This window comes from Juglans microcarpa x Juglans regia, chromosome 3S, assembly GCF_004785595.1.
Source record: "Juglans microcarpa x Juglans regia isolate MS1-56 chromosome 3S, Jm3101_v1.0, whole genome shotgun sequence".
NCBI classification, from domain to species: domain Eukaryota; kingdom Viridiplantae; phylum Streptophyta; class Magnoliopsida; order Fagales; family Juglandaceae; genus Juglans; species Juglans microcarpa x Juglans regia.
The window spans coordinates 17,615,616-17,637,791 of record NC_054599.1 but is presented as its reverse complement, the minus strand read 5'-3'; the positions used below and the strand labels follow the sequence as shown (position 1 = coordinate 17,637,791).

At 36.3% G+C, this 22,176-nt stretch overlaps 1 protein-coding gene across 1 annotated transcript; it reads right to left on the bottom strand.

Annotated features, from left to right (window-relative positions):
• Window positions 1–10,486: 10,486 nt before the first annotated feature.
• On the bottom strand, window positions 10,487–14,105 carry LOC121258741 (disease resistance protein At4g27190-like; the record flags this gene model as incomplete). Its single annotated transcript, XM_041160283.1, has 3 exons — window positions 11,190–14,105; window positions 10,633–10,721; window positions 10,487–10,559 (listed from the first exon to the last, which is right to left on the bottom strand). Coding segments are annotated over exons 1-3 (2,946 nt in total), but the record flags the coding sequence as incomplete, so codon positions are not given.
• Window positions 14,106–22,176: the final 8,071 nt, after the last annotated feature.

Below are 22,176 nucleotides of genomic sequence, written 5' to 3'. Positions count from 1 at the left end.
TGACAGAATTATTAAAAAAAGACAGTTTAAGTGGACAACTAAAGCCCAGGCTGCCTTTGACAGTTTAAAGGAAGCCGTGACACAGCCCTCTGTCTTGGCACTACCTGATTTTCAGTCACCATTTATTATCGAATGTGATACTTTGGGTGAGGCGATTGGTGCAGTTTTGATGCAAGCTGGGAAGCCATTAGCTTTTTTCAGCAAGTCTTTGAAGGGGAGAGCTGTAGGGATGTCTACGTACAAGAATGAACTTTTTGCACTTGTTTCAGCAGTGCAAAAGTGGCAACCATATTTGTTGGGCCAGACCTTTGTGGTCAAAACTGACCATCAAAGTCTTAAATTTCTGTTGGAACAGAGGATAGGAACCATTATGCAACAAAAGTGGATTTCTAAGTTGTTGGGATACGATTTTGTAGTGGAGTTTAAAAGGGGTAGGGAGAATGTTGTAGCGAATGCCTTGTCTAGGTAGAGAGAAGAGATTACAACAACTTTATTGGTGATATCCCTACCTAGTTGGGACTGGGTTAATGACATTAAGGCCTTGTATAACGAGGACCCAACAGTACAGTAGTTATGGAAAAAACATCAAAGTGGTGACTTGAATAACCACTATACAGAAAGGAATGGATTGCTTTTCTACAAGAGCAGAATCTATATACCAGCTAATTAGGGCCTCATTCAGAAGATATTAGAGTTAATTCACTGTAGTCCTATAGGCGGGCATATGGGTTTTGACAAGACTTTACACAGGCTCAAAATATATTTCTATTGGCCTGGTCAAAAGGCTCATGTTAAGGCTTTTTTAAGAGAGTGTGACACATGTTAAGTGATAAAGGTTGACAACTCTCTGCCTAGTGGGCTTTTACAGCCCCTACCTATTCCTTCAAAACCATGGACATATATTATAATGGATTTTGTTGAGGGGCTGCCAAATTCTGGGAAATTTAATGCTCTATGGGTTGTTGTTGACAGATTTACCAAGTATAGTCATTTTGTGCCTATTAGTCATTCCTACATTGCTAAGGTGGTGGCACAACTTTTTATGAAGTATATCTTCAAACTGCATGGCATGCCAGTTTCCATAGTGTCTGATCGAGAGCCCACTTTCGCAAGTAAGTTCTGGAAAGAATTATTTTTATTACAGGGGTCCAACTGGTTTTTAGTACTGCTTACCATCCACAAACGGATGGACAAATAGAGCTGGTCAACAAGTGGGTGGAAAATTACTTAAGGCGTTATGTGGGTGACAGACCAAGGGATTTGGCTCAAGAGATCGAATTGGCAGAGTGGTGTTATAATTCAAGCATGCACGCATCTACAAAAATAACTCCATTCGAGGCATTATATGGTTATAGTCCACCCAAATTAACCAGTTACGTTCCAGGCACAACACGGTTGGAAGAGATAGAAATTACCTTGAGAAACCGTGAGCAACTATGGGGCTTGTTGAAGCACAACATAAATAAAGCTCAAGAAAGGATGAAAAAAATATGCTAACATCAAGAGAAAGGAAAGAATTTACCAGATCGGAGAGTGGGTCTTCCTCAAACTACAACCCTACCGTCAGTCTTCGATTAACCGTCGCCAAAGCCACAAGCTTTCACTGAGGTACTATGGTCCATATCAGATAGAGCAAAGGATTGGTGAAGTGGCGTATCGCCTGAAGCTTCTGTCAACTGCACAAATCCACAACGTTTTTCACGTTTCCCAGCTCAAACCGAAACTCAGCCATGGAGTCTTGCCTCTTACAATGCTGCCTCCTGTAGACAACAATGGAATCATTAAGCCTGAACCCGAGGAAGTGCTGGAAAGAAGGTTGAAGAAAATAAAAAACAAACTGTGGGTAGAAGTGTTAGTTCAGTGGCAAGGACAAAAGAAAGAAGAGGCTTTGTGGGAGCTGCATCGCAGTTTGTGCGAAGACTTTCCCCACCTTGTGGGCAAGGTTTTCTGAAGTGGAGGAGAGTTATGATACGGCGGCTGGGAGAAGAACATAAGGGACTCAAGTGAAGTGTTGTGTTGTGAGTTAACCCTAAGTAAGAAGCTGACGTGGACTCAAGAAGGTTGGTCTGAAGCATGGGGCCGTGTGCAGTTAGGGGCTGGGTCATCGAATGAAGAAACAAACCGGGGCTGTGGGCTGTCTGAAGGCCTAACATCTATCTTGTTATATTTCAGTTTATTCTAGTATTGTAAGGGCCATGAGCCCACTTAAAGTAAGGACTTCTTAGTAATTCACTATTTCTAGTATATTATCCTGTACGCGGGTAGTGGGAGGGGTATCAAAGAATATTATTCTGTTGGAATCTGGAGGTGCTTTCCCTCGAAGAAAGCGTGGCACTGTTCATCTATCCATTCCATTTCCTTGAGGAAAATTCAATTATCTGTATTCATCAATATCAATATTCTTCCATTTAATTTAAAACTATTACAATCTCCAGATTATCAGGTATTTTACATTTATATTTTTTAATTATTTACATTCATATTCATTCTATATATTATATGTATACATATTACAATTAACATTCTTAATATATTTTGTAGCCCTTGAGTTCTACAAATGCACAAAATAGATTATCTTTGACTGTCCACCATCGTGTCGGTTCAAGGTCATTCCACCGTCTTGCTGAAAAAATGGTAATTAAAAAATTATCGAATTTATTTATTTTCCTGATATTCTTTTATTTAAGTATTAACATTATCTTTTTAAAATTTCTAATGTCACTTTGTTAGAAACGTGATGATCCTGAAAACTTTTCTCTCATTCATGTCTTTGCTGCTGCTCACACTAATGAGTGTAGTGAGTGGATGGATACTGTCGCTACAGATAATTATGTAAGCAATGTTAATTTTGTTAAATAAATTATGCAACATGTGAATAATTTATTTTTTATTTCTATTTATTTTAATACGTTACTTATTAACGATCATTACCTTTCAAATTGCAGGAAAAAAATGATAGAGATGCAGTTAGCTTCTGGGAATCCTCTCCTAGTGACATAGACATATTCACGCAAGTGCTCGGGTCGCAGTCTAGTATGGCAAGAGGTTTGGGACGATCTATCAAGCGTAGATGTTCATCCTTCTCAACCTCATCGACTTCACAAATTAATAATCTTACCAAAGATTTAGAAGCTGCATGTCATGAGAATGAATATATGAGGTCGAGACAGTAAGAGTTAGAATCTCTGTTAGAACGACAATATCATTTAGAGACGCATTTGTAGGACCAACATAGAGACCAGGAGGAAAGAATACGCAATGAACTCCAAGAGCAAGTGTAGCGGGAGATGATGGTGCAAATGGAGCGTGTTATGTCGTTGCAATAGAATCGCGGTGGGGTAGGAAAAAAGAAGAAATACATTTTATCAGTGTATATAACTAATTTTAATATCTAATTTTAAAATTTTATAAGACATTTTTAGTTGTTAATTGATGGTATGTAATATGATACAATTAATATGTTTTTAAATTTTATGAAACTAGTATTTCTGATCTGTACGTTCGAATGTAAATTAAAAACGTTCAAACATTGGTTCACATTCGAATCAACGTTCGAACGTGAATAGATAAAATTATATAGTAACATTTGAACGTAGGCCTCTACGTTCGAACGTACTCACCCTCAAACGAACAAAACGTTTGAATGATTAAACGATTAACGTTCGAACATACCTTCGAACGTACCACTTGCATTCGAACGCTTCTTCGTTAACATTCGAAATAACATCCAAACGTTAAACCAGTTACGTTTGAACATTGGTCCGTTAACATTCGAATGGAAATTCAAATGTTGATTGTAATTAATGTTCGGACGCATTAACGTTCGAACGTAAATATGATACGTTCGAACTACAATCAACGAACATCAACTTCTTTCATTCGAATGCCAATCGGTCGAGTTGACGTTCGAACATTCAATTGGACGTCCGAACGTTACATTCTGTGATAGATCTCAACCGTCACAAAAAAGGGAACGTTCGAATGTTAAACCAAACGGAACACCTCCAACCGTCACTAAAAATATTTTTAGTGACGGTTCAATAGTAAACCGTCACCAATTATTTTCTGTGACGCACATTAGGTGACGGTCGTGGTGACAGTTTCAAACCATCACCAAATATCTTTATTGACGTTTTGGTAATTTTTTGTGACAGTTTCCTCTTTCACAAAAGACAAATTGTGTTGTAGTGCTACCTCTTTCCATCAACTTAAATTTTTAAGACAAGTGGTGATATCACAACTAAAAATACATGTTCGGAATACTTATATATTTAAACTATTCAGAGTGTTAATTTGGAGAGTATATTGGTTACTTGCAGTTACAGATTATTGCATTCAAAAATAAAAATTCATGGTTTTGTAAATTGAGAATATACTTACCATTTCTATGAATAACCATTGAGTATCACCGTCATTTGAGTCCCAAAGTCAAAGTGTGGTCCTATTAAGGTCATGCTCCCAATGCAAATCATCTTCATCTTCTGTTGCCTGTACTAGGGGTGGGCAGCGGGGCCCCGCCCCCGCTGCCCCGCCCGGCTTCCGCCCCGCCCCCGCATGGGCGGGCGGGCTAACCCGCTCCGCCCATGCGGGGGGGGCGGGGGGGGGGGGGGTCCCCCGCCCCGCATAGAGAGGGTATAGCGGGGGCGGGGGGCTGGATGACCCCAGAGGGGCCCCACCCCGCCCCGCCCCCTCCCCACATTAAAAAAATTTTTTTATTTATATATATTAAATAAATATATTGTATATAGATATACACAATTTATAAAAGACTTAAAATTATATTCAAGTCATTGGATTGTTTTGGCCTCCTAGGCCAATCTTTATATAGGAGGCCAAGGCAATACAATAGTCATCCTTAAGCATTGTAGGACTTAGTAGTAAGTCCCACATTGCTTAAGGATGACTATTGTATTGCCTTGGCCTCCTATATAAAGATTGGCCTACGAGGCCAAATCAATCCAAAATCTAACTCTAATGAGTTTAAATTTTTTTATATTTATAAATTTTAATTTATTATTTAAAATATATTATAATTTTGGTCTAAAAAAATATTTTTAGACCAAAATTTTTTTTTTTAACATAATGGCGGGGGGCCGGGCGGATGGGGGTTTTTCCCCCGCCCCCGCCTCCCCAGGGCGGGGGGCGGGGGGGAAATCCCCAACCCCGCATGGTTCGGGGCGGGGTGCGGGGAAGGGCACCCCCCGCCCCGCACCATGCGGGTAGCAGGCCTAGCCTGTACTCCTTTCAGCTTTGGTGTACTACTCCCTGACAGAAAGTCTTCATCTCGGTACAACATCTCACAATTACTCTCTCTAAAGATGGGAACCCAAAGGAATAAGCTCCAGAGCAAAAGTTTGTGAGGTTTGGTAAGCCATCAAGTTCTAAGTGTGTTAATTTGTTGAAAGTAATCGCCACATTTGCTCCCCCATCCTCCACTGCTACAATTTTTGTAATCTTTTTGCATTCGCTTATAGTCATTCTTTTGAGTTGAAGCGGAGTTCTGGCCGTTGAAGATGCAACTAAATTGATCAATCTGTGACAATTTGATACACTTAAATCTGTCAAATTTTGAAGAGAAACCGAGGATGGCACTAAAATTCTCAATTTGGCTCAATTCCACACCTCAAGAATTTCCAAATTATAAAAAAGTGGCCATGGTTGGGTGTCTTCTTTCCACAAATGTGCAAGCATAGGTAGACGACAGAGCCATAGTCGTCTTAATCGTGGGACTATCATAACTTGTGCTTCAGGATTAGGAAGTTCGTAAGGGAATATTTCCTCCCAGGCACTATGACATACATTAAATTCCAACAGATTTGGCATTCTTGTAAGAAAAGATGGATCAGGAATATCTGAAAATTTGCTAGGCCATATGGTTGGATTGACGTCCAATGTCAAAAGGTACAAGTTGGGGAACATAGACTATAAAGGAAAAACATTGAACAAAAGAGATGATAAGAGTTAGTATTCAATTCCTAGAAGATCATGTGTTGGTTAATTGCTAGAATTTATCGTAAGGGCAACAAAGTGGAATTAAATACAAGATTGGATGAAACAATTGCAAGATGGGGGTTGGTGCAGTTATCAGAGATTGGGAGGGAACAGTTAAGGCCACCATGAGGAAGAAACGTGATCTTTACCCTGACCCGCTATTGGCAGAAGCCTATGCTCTCCTGCAAGCAACCATTTTTTGCAAATCACTAGGCTGGAAGGAAATCATCTTGGAAGGAGACTCTCTACAAGTTGTCAACTACCTCAAGACTGGTGAAGTTAATGACTCGTATGTGGGCACAATGATTAGGGACACTAAGTCGATTTTGAACTCACTCACATCTTGGACTGTGAGACATATTCTTAGAGTTGGTAATGTTGTAGCTCATGTCTTAAGTCGAGATGCTCTTAGTAGTAGAGATAGTATCTGGTCTGTTGGTACTATCCCAACCTGTATCCAAACTCTTCTTTAAGTGAATACATGAGACTTTTCATCAAAAAAAAAAAAAAAAAAAAAATATTACAAGATTGCGTGAAAGTTTGTTGCAAGGGAAGAATTCTCGATATATGAAACTTAAACATTTAGCAGTTCTTATGCCTAAACTTAAATATATAGAGAAACTAATCAAAGAGGACATGTCCGAATAATATATATATATATATATATATATATATATATATATATATATAATGTAGAGAGAAGAGTAGTTGATAACTTGATAGGATTGTTAACCTCCTTAACCACGACAATGGGTTGTTGAGTGCAACTGTTGGAAAAATTTGAAACCAAAATCCTGTTCATGAGTGCTTGTTCACATTTCCACAGTACCAATTGTTCCAATGAAGGCCATTCCAAAGTCTGCTCCCCTTCCAAAATCCACTTGAGTTTTGGCAATCCACTAAGTAAAAGTCGAGTAAGTGTTGGTAACAGTACAAAATGTCTGGCTGCTCCTCCGTCTTCCGTCGTCCCTGACTTTAGGGCTATTAAAGCTAGTTGTGATTCTTTACCATTTTGTCCCTCCTCCAACTTTTCAAATATACATTCTAACGAACTGCATGCGGTCTTGTATATTTAGAGTATGTAGACGTTGCATGAATGTTGTTGTAAGTAGATTAGATTGAAAGACAGAGACTTGATCCTGCCATATAATTTCCAACATATCCATTCTCCCAATGTCTAGTCTCTCCAGGCTCGGGAATGAGAGCTGTAAAAATTCATCGGAGCAGAGGTTAATACATACCCCGGCCCCCATCCAACATAATGGAAATAACTAACCAATTAAGGAATAATTAATTGATCTTTTTGGTTTTGCGGCTTAACATTTCAAGCTATATATATTATACTAGTAAAAGATGTTACGTAATATGCCCAATTGAATGTTTTCTATGTTTTTATCTCATTAATAAGACACCTCTTTAATTCACAAAATTTTCACAAGTAAATAAAAAAGTTACAAGTTTGACTAAATTTTTTTTTTTCTTTTAGCCAATCACTCATTAATTGAAATCTACATTAAATTAGCTATCACATACTCTATAATAATAAAATGTTATTATTCTTTATTATTAATATTTCTTTATATAATTTCTTTCAGTAGCTAACCAATAATAGATCAAAGCATCCATCATGCATCGTCCAAAGTAAATGATAATGCAATAATTTTATTTTCAGTTATATAGTCATAACGATCAGAATAATAAAGTTAAAGGCATACGGAAATTCGAAAAATGAAAAAGAAAAAAATTATGATTTACTGGAGGAAGAGGAGGTTACGAATCTGAAATGAGAGGAGAGGCGAGGCAGTCGAAGTGAGGCAAAGATCGGAGGGCGGATGCGAGAGAATTGGGAGAGCTTCGTCGGGGCTCCAGTAGAGCTGAAGGCAATAGCGGCGGCGACCATTAAGAATCTGAGAATGAGCGGGGCCGAAGAACAAGTAGTCCGGAATTTTTTTTTCTCGTATTTTCTAAAACCTAATCTCAAATGTTTTACTATGCATTGGTTAATCTCAAATGTTTTACTATGCATCATTACTATTCAGTGATTCACAGTCCCACACTCCTGTTAATTTTTTTCTTTTTACTATCATCAGCTACTATTCATGATTCGGGCCCACACTCCACGCTTTATAATTTTTTTTTTTTTTTTTTATAGGATGTAAGATGTTTACAGACTGATTATTCAATCTCTAGTTTTGCTATGCATCATGGATTTTATTCCAAGTATTAAAAAAGATTTAAATCATTGGAGCAATCAGATTGTTGTTGAAAATATGTACAAACTTAGAATCTTATTTTTATTTTAACAAAATCTTACAACAAAAACATTAAATACAGATTTTAATTGTCTATGGTTTATACTCAAGTCGGACAGGTGAGAGAGAGAGAGAGAGGTTGACCCAAAAATAAAACTGCTAAATTTACATGAGAAAAACTGTAATTTAAGTCCAAGAAAACTAACAAATGAGTAGAGTGAATGCCATTTGTCTCGGCTTTTGAATATTGTACAGTTGCGCCCTCTAAAAAATCTAACAAATGTAGGACTACATTTATGGGTTTTTCTTTTTATTTTTTACAAAAAAAAAAAAAAAAATATTGAATAGCTGATATGGTACATCTCTTCTAAAAAAAAAAAAAAAAAGCCCAAAAGCACACCCCCAATATGTTTGAAGAGTTTCAGAACACATCCCAATCCAAAAACCAAACCCAAAACCATGGCTGCCGATCATGCTTCTGGTATTCTATCTTTACTCATCCCAAGGGTTCGATGCGCACCATCAAACAGGAAATTGGCCAGGAAACCTGAAAAAGGACGCAGTTTGGTGACCCATGTGTATGGCCCTGTGTCGAAGGGTCATTGATCACCTTCAAGTCTAGTACCTCAGCTGGTTTGGTATGAAGAAATTTTAACTGATCAATCAATTTCTCCTTCCTCGACATCGTTTGATGGTTCTGGAGTGCTCTTGGGTGGTTCTTCTTCATCCTCGTCGTCGACCTTCATGTATAGTCCAAGTTGTTCCAAGAGGTTACCCTGAAGTTTGAAACTACCAAAACCAAAACCATTTTGAGAATGATCTGGGCTTCTCTCTTCTGGAAAACTTGGTAGATGTTCGTCATGGGCAGCCGTAAGCATTTCTACATCTTCCATAAATTGGTTGTTTTCATTCACATCCACAGTCTTCTCCATCTGCAACAAGCCAGAAGCATTTCAATAACATTTAGAAACAGGTTGTAGTTCGCTTCTGCCACAAGATTCACCTGTCCACCTCACCTTTAGCTACTGACGATCCACCACTGCTCCAGCCCAGCCCAGCGTCCCTCTCCCATTCTCTATCTCTCAACCCGCGGCCTCCAGCCATCCCCGTGCCGCCACCAACTGCCTTAGACCGCCACGGCCCATGTCCAAGCCCACCTCCCTTAGCTACTGCCTCTGTCCCCTGCACCACCGAGTGAAGAGAAGACCAAAAGAAGAAGAAGATGCAGAGATGGTGTTACGCGGAACACGTAGAAAGTAAATGACAAAAACAATAACAAAACCGTAATAAGACCGAAACACAAAGGGCACAGATGGAGGAAAAACGTGTCACTGTTCATTCCTGTTCATATTTATAGCCTTATAAGGGTGTATATATATATATATATATATATATATGAACAACTAAGCAATAACTTCTATATATGAAAGTTCGTAAAGTAGCAATATTGCAAATTTTGACCATTTTACAATTAGAGGTGGTCCGGTGCGTGGAATTCATATGCTTATTTTATGATTGGTGTACATATATGTTTGTTACATGAGTAATGCTACATGTAATTACAATTTTATTTATAATTTTACAAACAAAACTTATTTTTTGTTAGTTTTCTTTTAAAATTCAAATTTTATAATTTTCAGCATATCAATAACTGACATGTAGATAAATAAATTTTTTATAAATTTTTCTTAAATACAATTAGTATTTTTCTTGTTGCATAATATATCTAAGCATATGAATTTTATGATTGCGTCTAATTCATATGCTTAGATATTTTTGTCATTTAATAATTTCTTTATAAACTTGATATACAGAATATTGAGATTTAAGTATTCTTTAATGATGATTAATATTGTAATTAAATTTGTATTTTAGAAAGACTAATTAATTAAATTTATCAACTTAAGCAGAGATCAAAATAATTTTTTAAGATTGGGATGTAAAATTCATTCCGCATCTTCTAGTAGAAATCTAAAAAGAGCTAATTAATTTAAGTCTCTTGACCTCATCCACCAAGAAAAAGGACTGTTTAATGGACATCTCAGACTGCCTTTCTTTAACTGTTTCTTGAAAGTTCACAACCCCGGAAGCAAATATCTTAACTTTCTCGCATCCTTCGATCTGTATCTCTTTCACATCGGCCATTTTGAAACATGCACTCCTTTATAAAACTTGAGTCTATGTAAGCCATGAAGACCCAATTTAATTACACGAGGGAACACAAACCTTGCTACTGCTTCTCTTCCTCCTTCATCTGGAACAATTTCCTCCACTCCACAAACAACAATATTGAGTATTTTCAATTGTTCCAGATAGCTCATGATTGAGGTTGGAAAGAAACTTTTCAGACTCACATCTCAGAGCATATATTTCTTGGAGATTTTGAAATTTGAAAACTGTTTTGGGATATTCACTCCATACGTGCTTTATCTTGGGTAGACCCCCCAAAATCAGTTTTTCCAAGCGAGGGAAGGCAACCTGTAGGATTAAGTTCGTTGTATCAATTAAAGACGCCAAATATTTCTATGTTTCGACGTTAAAAATATGAAATTCTAAACTGGGGAAAGAGTATAAACTAGCACAAATTTGGAAACAATGGTCCCTTCAAAAATCAATATAGCCCATCTGTAAAATTCTCATTTGCCATGGTATTACAATCAATAAAAATATGCCAAACTCCATATTTATGGAATGATCTTCTTTTCTTTTTATTTCAAAGCCAGCTTAGACAAGTCCCATCTTATTTTTTCAAATCTAACTTTTTATGAACCAAGACTAAGGTGCGTCTTCAACCACAACCTCAGTAGAGGCATGCAATTATAATTTTGAGGCCACTGTTGTTGGGAATGTTTATGACTGATAGGGTATATATGCTTTGACACATTTATACAGACTCATGTCGATGTGTTGAATGTTTTCTAGATAAAAATTGTACGTCTGATGTACCTGATGATGTAGAAGTGGCATTTGAATATTGTCGTTGCCCTCTATAATGATTTCTCCGCAATCAGTCATGAATGAATTTTTTGTGCTTAAGAAGCTCACGAGCTTTGGAAGATCCTTCAGCACCAAGGTATGCAGTTGATGGAACAATATCATATCTCCATCTTCTTCTTCTTTCACGACTATTGCACCCATGGTGTTGCACCTTCTTACATTCAATTCTTCAAGTAATGGAAGGCCCCTGGCAATGGATGATGAGAAGACATATCTTAATTTATCACATCTTATCACCTTTAAAACTCTCAAGTTTTTAAAGGCCGTCAAGCAAAGTTTGCCGTGACATATTCCTTCCAAACTAATCATATTTTCGAGAACGAACGTCTCCAAGGTAGGAAACGCAATAACTGGTGTCCTCAAGTTAAGGATATGCTTGATCTCATCATTATTTTGGATCTGGAGATGCATAACTTGTTGAAAACCTTCTTCATCTATTTCAGGTATAACACTCTTAACACCATTCATCTTATCTAAATGAAGATTTTCCGTTCTCTTCAATAGCATTTTGATCCAAAATTCCGATTGAAAGCTTGAATTCAGCTTGAGTTTTAGTGTTCTTGAGGATTGAGCACTATCAATCCGGTCCCAAACATCTCCTATGCATATTGTGTATCTCTCCAACTTTTTGAACACTAAATCTTTCGGTAGATTGTTGTCATCTGGAATTTGTATCTCTAAATTCGTCAAATTTGACAAATGCTTTAGCTCAGCAAGGCTGGCATTTTTTCTTTCATCATTGGGACCTTCAGCCTCCCATTGAACAAAGCTGTTTGTCATATACAACTCTCCTAATTTGACCAAGCTTGATATGACATTTGGAGGAATCATTTCAAGTTTGGAACAATTGCTCAAATCTAACAACCGCAAACGAACCAACGACCCTATTTCTCTTGGCAATGTTGAAATGTCAGAATGACAAAGAGTAAGAGTTAATAAGTTCTTGAGTTCTCCTATCCCAGATATGTCTCCCAACACACATTGATACAGGCATAATGTTTGTAGGTTTCTAAGGAGAAGAAGAGACGAAGGGAGTGATGGAAGTGGCGTTTTCGTCAAATCTAAAACCTTAAGCTTGTCCATCCCTTGGAAAAAAGTGTCCCGTATCTGCAAAGAACGATCTTCTAAATTGACCAGAAAGAGTCTTAATTCGGGACATTTCATTTCACTGGGAAGTTGATCGATATCTCCACCAAGAATAGAGAACATTCGACATGTTTTGAGTGAATCTACATCCGGCCATGCTTTTAGCCCACCATTATCTCTCATGGCTAACATATTACAATCCTTTGATCCAATTATTGTAGCGACGTAACGAACAACATCATGCATGTAAAATCGCCTAGAGGATTTCGAACTTTCAAGTAGCAAACAAGAGTCTTGTAGATTACTAACTAAACTATCTAGTCTGTGTCTTGCTTCTTCCAATGTAACAATGTCTCTGAATAAACCCAAACCGAAACCATATTTCAACAAGTTCTTATAGTCGATGTATAACTCGCCTACTAGAGGACAAAGCAAAAAGAGGGATTTGAGCTCTTTATCAGCAAGATGATTATAACTCAGCTCTATGCAAGAATATATGGGTGACAGTATTTCTGGAACGTCTACAGGAGGGGGTCTTTTTAGTCGCAACTCTGCATCCTTCCATGTACTCAAACTCTTACCTTTTAAGGCCTTAGAAACTGTTGTAAGTGCAACGGGAAGACCTGCACACTCTTTAGCTACCTTAATAGCTACTTCTCGCACACCAGGATCCTTGCCGAAATCACCCGCCATCTTTTCAAATAAGTTCCACGCTTCTTCTTCTCCTAAACTCTTGAGTTCAAAATGATTTTTGGTGCCCATCTCACGAACTAATACATCTCGATTTCTCGATGTCAATACTACTTTGCATCCTTCAGAAGGAATTCCTATGTCCTCCAATTCAATTTGCTTCCATATATCATCCAGGATAACAAGTAACTTCGCGTCTTTTGTTGAACTCTCTTGCTGTAGATTTGCTCTTTCGATTTCAGTTTGTTGACGATGAAGCGCTTGATTTAGCATGACCGCAATTTCTCCTCGAATTCGACTCAGCTCTGGGCTTTCTGTGACAGCTGCCAGAACAACCCCATGGAATAACTTTTCTTCCTTGGCTCGCCTCTCAATTTCTTTCATCAGTGTACTCTTTCCAACTCCAGGCATCCCCCACACGCCAATCTTGCTGATATTAGCATCTCCCAATGCCTCCATAATTCCGTTCACAACTGATGTTCTCGACTCCAAGGCCACGTAATTCTTGACTCTTGTAGTCACCATATGATCTTGTGCAGCAGGAAGATAGGAAACTGTGTTGAACTTTCCATTTTCAAGATGTTTAACAATATTTCTCGCTATCTTATTTGCTTCTCGGCTTAATCGATGTCGTTGCTTCAAGTTCAGGCATGTCGCATGAGAGCTCCTCGCCTCTGCTTTTTCTTCACCTTCACCAAGTATTCTAGTGGCCGATTCAGTAATTGCATAAACCTCTATCAACCACTTGTTAACATCAGAATGAATTTTCTCACCCTTTCTTAAAGCATCATGAACGGACTGTTGACACCTGTCTTTAGCATCTTGCAGCTTCTCTTGCTGCTTCTTCAGATTCTCCATGTTTTTGCTGTAATGACATGAATAGCATAGCCACTGTCCAACTGGTGCAACAGTATACTCTGCTATTTTCGCTGCAATTGAAATAGGGATATTTTCCATTCTTGTTCTAATGGATTTTTGCCTCTTTTTTTTTTTTTTTTCGATTATTTTTCCAAGTAGACAAAACTAGAAACCAACAAAAAGAGAAGTAGAAACAGAAGGAGATCAAAGGATTTCGTTGGGAAGTGAATATACAGAAAAGCAAAGATGGAGACAAGAGGAACGCAGCTCTCTATACTTTCAGAGTTTTGCAGTGAAGAGTACCTCAGAGGCAAAATGACTCTCCACAAGATCAGTGAAGTACCAAACTACCAATACCCCTCCTGGAAGAACAGAGAACAAAGGAGAATGACTGACCAAGTTGACTTCGAGTCAGCAGTGGTTGGTCTAATCCTTTGCGTTTAACTTTTATTCTTATTATTATTATTTGAAAACGAGTCGAGTTTAAACTTTCCATCCAACTGCATTTTTTTGTATGTATAGTATTAGAAACATAACTTCTTTTAATCTATATAAATATATAAATTATTCTTACTATAAATATAGAGATAATACTGTACTTATAATAAATATAAAATTATTCTAATTTGTAAGAGATTATACAGCTAAAGTCGAATTTTATGTAGTTTAATAAACTAATTTACCTTAATTCAAATTTAACTCAGCCGTCTAGAAAAAGACAAAACACCAGCTAAAAAAAAAAAGCATATACGACACACAAAACAAAGTGGAACCAGCTGTCGACAATAACGTGTTTGTGGATGTTGAAGTGAGTTGAGTTGAGTTGAGTTGTGATGATAAAATATTATTAGAATATTATTTTTTAATATTATTATTATTTTGAAATTTGAAAAAGTTGAATTATTTATTATATTTTGTATTGAGATTTGAAAAAATTATAATGATGAGTTGAGATGAATTGAGGTGAGTTTGGTAACTAAACGAAAATAATGAGTTAAAAACTTAAAAGTTACTAAAATAATGAAAAAATAGATCTGAACATAAACCCGTGAAGTTTACATTGTATTCATTAATCAATCGACAACTTGGAAGCACGGGGATTCGGATTACGATAAAATTGTCGGTTGAACAAATTATGATACAAACGAAAATAATAATATTAAAATACACTAGTTATATTATATTTGTTAATTAATTTACAAATTTGAACATTTTTGTTAAGAATAATGTTATACGTATTTATAATTTTAAGTATAAGACTCCTTTTATATCAATTTTTATTTAAATTTTAAATTTCATAATTTTTGACATATTAATAACTGACATGTAAAAAAATAAATATTTTATAAATTTTTCTTAAGTATAATTAGTACTTTTTTTTGCTAATATTTTTATAAAATATGTATATACATATATTAATGATTTAATTATTATGTTTAGCATTAGAAACATAACTTCTTTAAATCTATAAAAATATATAAATTATTTTTATTATAAATATAGAGATAATATTGTATTAATAATAAATATAAAATTATTATAATTTATAAGGGTGAAGTCCAATTTTATGCAGTTCTATGTTTTAATAAACTAATTTAGCTTAATTGAAATTTGACTATGCGAAAAAGATAAAAAACTGCCCAAAAAAAAAAAAAAAAGCATATACGACAAAGAAGAAATTATACGACAAAACAAGTGGAGCCAGTTGTGCGACAATAAATAATCAGTTACAAGGTACCAAAATAATGAGAACATAGAGATTTGAAAATAAATCCGTGAAGTTCAATATATTTAGATATTATTCATTTTCACAATTTTTTTTTTTTATCTCATTTCATATCATTATTATAATTTTTTTAAATTTTTATACAAAATAAAGTAAATAATTTAATTTTTTTAAATTCTAAAACAAAAATAATATTAAAAATATATATTTTAATATTATTTTATTTAACTTTAAACTTTTATTTCAACTCATATCAATCTCATATTATCTCTGAAAATAAACGAGATTTTAATATTCATTAATCAACTAAAACTAGCTTTCGTTTATTTTCACAACTCATTTCAACTTATTTTATTTAATCATTGTAACTTTCTCAAATTCTGTACAAAATAAAATAAATAATTCTATTTTTTCAAATTTTAAAATAAAAATATTAATATTCAAATTTTTTTTTAATAATATTTTTTTTAATTTAAAATTTTTTTTTTAACACATCTCAATAAACAAAAAGGCCTTAGTATTTCATTAATCAGCCGACCACTATAAAAGCACGGGGATTCGGATTACGTTAAACCTGCCAAAGGCAAAAGCTAAGAATCTCTCCAAGAGCTCATTAAAGAATCTGCACTAGTATCAACTCGTTTATCAAAAGGTCTAAAAAGGGTAAATACATGTATCACAATTTTACGAGTGATATCATTGCCGTCGTAGTATTTAATAAGGTTTGAAGAATATAGGAGTTAATGACGTGTGAGTAAGTATTAAATTAGTTTTGGAGTACACATATACATACTACTTTTAATATCTTACCACAAAGATGCGATCATACCATTAAAAAGTCAATGTTTATAGACTTTTTTTTATTAAATAATGAATGTTTAGAGATAAGGTATATTATATATATATTTTTTAATTTCAATCTCGTCACACTCTGCCCATGTGACTTACTCATAAAATTATGAATCATTAGATTAATTATTATTTTTTAAAATAAGAAACTCAATCAATCAATACAGTAGCATATAAGTGAGAAAATAGTACAGTATATAGTATTATTTTTTATTTAAAGATGATTTTAATAATTAGTAATGTTTTTGACAAAGAATTTCAACTTATCAATAACACATTTCTACATGTCGTTTAGAATGTAAACTCTATAAATAAAGTGGACCGTAACATGGTGTTTATAGGTGTTCGAACTAGTTTATCTTTATGATCTATTAAATTGACAGTTATTTATATCAACCGATGCGATTGAAGGGGATGAAAATCTAAGAGGAAAAATAAGATTACTTAAAAAATTTAGGCAATGGAGTATCCGAAAAAAAAGAAGCATATACGACAGAGGAGCCAGCTATGCGACAATAAATAATGAGTTAAAAGGTAATGTTATGGGTAATGAGAAAATAGATTTGCATATATAATTAATAAGATTAGGTACGCATGCATTAGGTAGGTGGTCCTGAGAAAAAAAACTAATCAACCGACAACAAAAAAGCCAAGGGGATTCAAGGTTTACGATAAAATTGTCGGTGGAACAAATTATTAAACAAACGAAATTAGGTACAGGAACAGTAATTGACAATAACGACGTCCGTAAATAGTGCGTTCATTTTTACACATGGATCACCACTGTTATGGAATCGACCTAGGTTTTAAAGTGTAATGTTACGTGGAGTTGTAAAGTATGTAAGTATTATACAGTCATTTTGAAAAAGAATGAGGTTCACTATTAAAAATTTAATTTTTTTTTATATATGTCCCGTATATACATTTTTTTCAAAGTAGTTGCGAGGCGCTTGCACACTCACAATTGTAACTATTATTTTTTGATTTTAAAATTATAAAATAATATATTTTATTGCACACTCATGTTATATATATACATTTACTGTAACATATACAGAGTCATCAAATAAATTAATGGAAATAATACAAAGAAACTGAATATAAAAGAAAACACAATAGACGTTGGTAGACAGTTAATTTTTGGAGTTGATACACATGTTGATACAAGGCTGGATTGCAGGCTATTCATATGCATTGATTCTTTTAGTGAGCTGTTACCAACTGTGTAGAAATTCTTGACTTTTGTCTTGACAGGTTTGTCGGGTCCCTTAGCTGGAGTACTGATAGATTTGAAGATATATCTCTTCAAGATTCATTATAGAGTTTGAAAAAAGAACTATAAGAAATTACTAAAATTAATACACTATATAAAAAAATAGAACAATGTTAGATAGAATATTAGAATATGCAAGCCTTTAACAAGTGTATTATTATGCTAATAATAATAATAATAATAATAATGTGAACGAATGACCGATTATATTCTTATAAGAGCTTTACATTTGTGGGAGATTTATATTTACGGATGTAATGTTAGGATGGTACAAGTTTGCACATTCATTTTGAAAAGAAGTCAACTGCATTATGGAAGATAAATGAGGTCGAGCACCAAAAAGGAAGAAGAAAAAAATTCTGGGAAATGGTGAACCCTTGAACAGATCATGGACAACTTCGACAACCTCACCACTAACAATATCCCAACAGGACTTTTAAAATCAGACCCAAACCCATAAGGACCTGGGCTACTAGGCTACTATCAATGGAAATAGAAAAAGCAGCATCCCTAACTTCTTGGATTGAAGGAAACTCTAAAAACTGACTATTATCATAATCAATTACCATTTTGTCCACCAACAATGATAGATCTGGTAATGACCCTGAATGAGAAGACTTCGAGAATTTTTTAAAATACTCCACTGCCCCTAAATGCACTGCCTCTTGGGATTGTAGCCATACACCATTACTCAACTTTATTTCTCTAACCACCTTATGGGACCTAGAAGAAACAATACGGAAGAAACTAGTATTAGCCTCACCCTGTTCAATCCATGCTTGTTTAGCTTGCTGTGCCAACCTAGTTTCCTCCCTACTAACCCATGTAGCTAGCTCTACCTTTGTAGCCACCAAATCAAGTTCTGTATCTTTCGAGGGCCCATTCTAAAGTTGCAACTCCAAAACATGAACCCTTTCTTCCAACTGCTGAATATGTGAACCTGTCCACCCAAAAACTTCCTTATTGCACCGCTTCAACACCCCTTTAAGGAGTTTGAGTGTTTTAGCCAACCAAACCATACCCGAGCCATATTGTGGATTTCCCCAAGTCCCTTTCACACAATCTCAAAAATTGTCATGCGAGAGCCACATATTGTGAAATTTAAAAGGACGAAAACCATAACCTTGATCTTGGGTATTTAAAGAAACCACCATAGGAGAATGATCAGACGTAAGTCTTGGAAGATACTTTAAACTAGCTTCATGAAAATCCAGTAACCACAACGAGCTTTCCAGAGCCCTATCCACCCTTGCCCAACTTCTATCACTTCCATGGCGACCATTACATGACGACATGGAATTTCCTTCAAACTTCAACTTAGCCAGCCCCACCACATATATAAAATCATTAAATTCTTTCAACGCAATAGTTGGTCTCGGCCTCCCACCTATCCTCTCCTCATCACTACTCATGACATTGAAATCCCCCAACACAGTCCAAGGAAAAGATCCTAGCCTCAGCTGCGATAAATCTTTCCAAAGCTTCCTTCTTTCCAAATACGTACACTTCGCATAAATAAAGGTACTAACAAACTTGATATTGTTCTCCTGAACTACCATAGAAACACTTTGATTGGTTAAACTCTCTATAGTAACACATACCTCTTTTTTCCACAGCACCCATAACTTACCTCCAACCTCCTCATTCGAAATGCCGCCCTCAAACAAGAGCCTTTGTTGTAAAAGTTTCATACGATTATCGTTACCAAATGGTTCAGCAATAGCCACAATACTAGGTTGTAGCTTTCTTACCAATTTCATCAACCTTCTCTGAGAGGTACCAAGCCCTCTAAGATTCCAAAATAAAACTGGATTCATAAATCTAGTCTTAGAGGCCTGCTCTTGGCCCTAGCCGAACTTTGAACTCTATTTCCCACCTTACTCTCTTTATTTCCTTTATCATCAGGATCTGAAAGAACATCTTTCTCCTTTTGTAAATGGTTTGGGCTAGTCAAGACTTCCGAATCAGAGAGAGACTGCAAGTCACCCATCTACATAGGCGCATCTTGCAGCCCCTCACATTGCAAATCCTCCATCTAAGAAAAAACAAACTCCCCTCCACTCTTCTCAACCTCCACTACTGCAACAACACTACTAGGACCCCTCTTCGCTTCCTTCGGCTAGTCTACAACAAACACCGTGTCTAGCAACAACAGAGGTTCAACTCCAGCCTGCTCCCGCTCTTCCCCTTCCTCATCAAGTTCCTTAATCAAAACCACATCATTATCATGAACCAGACCTACAGAAATCCCAACATCCCTTTCCCTCGTGAAAGAAACTTCTTGTGCCATAGCTTTATCCTTATAAACAAACATTTCCTCAACTACCTCATATCCCTCTACCAACTTATGTTGTCCACTATGATGCACGGTTCCTTCCTCTTCTCCACTAGGGCCCCCCCATTATTTTTTCTCTTCACCCATCTCTTCACTTCTCTCCCATTTTTTATCACTTCTTCCTTTTTACACATATTCAGATTATGACCTTGCATATTACAGGAAGTACAATACGCAGTGTAACGCCCATCCTTGTGGTGGGACTTTTTATAAAATATTTTTATAAAGGACGACGGGCATTACCTTTCGATTTAAAACTTTTTATTTGCATACCCAGGGTGCAAGACTCTATGTTTATGAGATAAAATGTGCTTTTAGAATAAAAGAGGTTTACAGCGGAAAACATTATTCTTACGATAAAAGGGTCCCTCGTGCCATTAAAACTCGTGCCTAGACTTTCGTGCTCTTCCCCATAGGCCGTGTCCGTCCTGACCATTTGGTTTCTGTGAGGGGGAGGGACATGCATAAAAACTAAAATGAGTCGAAGACTCGTAAGCATTACTTCATACAGTTAAAATATAACAACATAGGTTTTCATTCATACTATACTTACATGCGTGCGTGCGTGCGTGCGTGCGTTTGAAAACATCACTGGACGGGGTTTCCTTTTAAAAATGGACTTTCCTTTCTTAAAACGTGTCCCCCGTCAGTGTCTTCATTTCTTTAAGAATGCGGTGCATTCTTGTATAGGTGCGTTCATTCGAAAACATCACTGGACGGGGTTTTCCTTTGGAAATGGACTTTCTTTTCGTAAAACGTTTCCCTCGTCAATGCCTTCATTTCTTAAAAGTTCGTGCGTTCGTGCATACATGCGTTCATACATACCTACATACATATATGCATTCTTTCTTATCACTTTCATAGGCTGGTACACACTGTTACGCCCCGTGTGTTGGGGTTAGTGGTCTTCCTTTGGACCCGGACTTCGCCCGTGGCCACGGGTTGGGAATCCCTTTCATAGGGGGCAACACTGGGTGCACTTCCAGTACTACTTACCCGGCATTGCAATCTGCCCATTCATTAGTACCCTTTCATTCATTCATGTGGCTGTTATGTGTCTTCATACATTTCATGCTTTCATTCATTCATGGCTTTTCATTCGTTCATGCCAGCTCTGAAGAGCTGGAGCTTTCATTCAGTTTTTTCTTTTCATTTGAGATTCAATTCATGAGAAAACATTCATTTTCATGAGAAAACGTTTCTTTTCATGAGAAAACATCGTTAACAGTTCGTTTGTGGAAAAACTTCATTTTAAAACATGCATGAGCTTAAAAGTCGGCTTTCGTGGCGTTCATAAGCATCACCTTAAACGTTGTCCTTCTCGACGTCCGTGAGGTGCGCACGTGAAAGCCTCGGTTCGTAGGATCCGTGAAACAGTTCGTTTTCATGCCTTTCGTGCAGTTCGTGGATTTTTTTAGAAAATACATACAATAGATACATCATATAGTCATCCATTCACATGCGTACAATTAATACTTCCGTTGCGTAAAAAGGGGCTACCAAGGAGGGCCGTACATACGTATACCATTGAACAATTAGCATTTTCTTTCGCAAAACGTCTTTCGTGTCTTTTCGTAAGGCATCGTGAGGAAAAATGTTTCTTTTCGTTTCCTTTTTATATTTTAAGAAAGACTCTGGAAGAGTATGAACGTAACAGTTACCTGGACTCCATGCTACTTGCATATCATGCAGTCCATTCATGTGTGTGTCAGATGACAACCTACATGCATACACATAACCTTAACGTCATTATTAATCTAATGCATAAACAACTTAAGCTAGAAATAGAACTACGCTTTACTTAGAACATTCTCCTTCTATCTCATGCTCTTATGAGCCCTTAACTATGTTAAACCCTTCGGGGACCACTACGGTCACCATATCTTTCAACTCAAAGTATTGCCTCGAGTGTTGATCCACTAAAGTGAACCCATGATTCACCTTAGGATTAAGACACTAAGATCTTAGTCTCACTCTTCTTCCTAACCACATTCGACGCATGATTCCGACTGATGGAATCATGTATCTCAATCCTAACAATACACCCGTCACTACCTTCATGCACCTTAGCCTATACTAAATCCTTATTCCCATCCATACAAGCTACACGGCTTTAAGC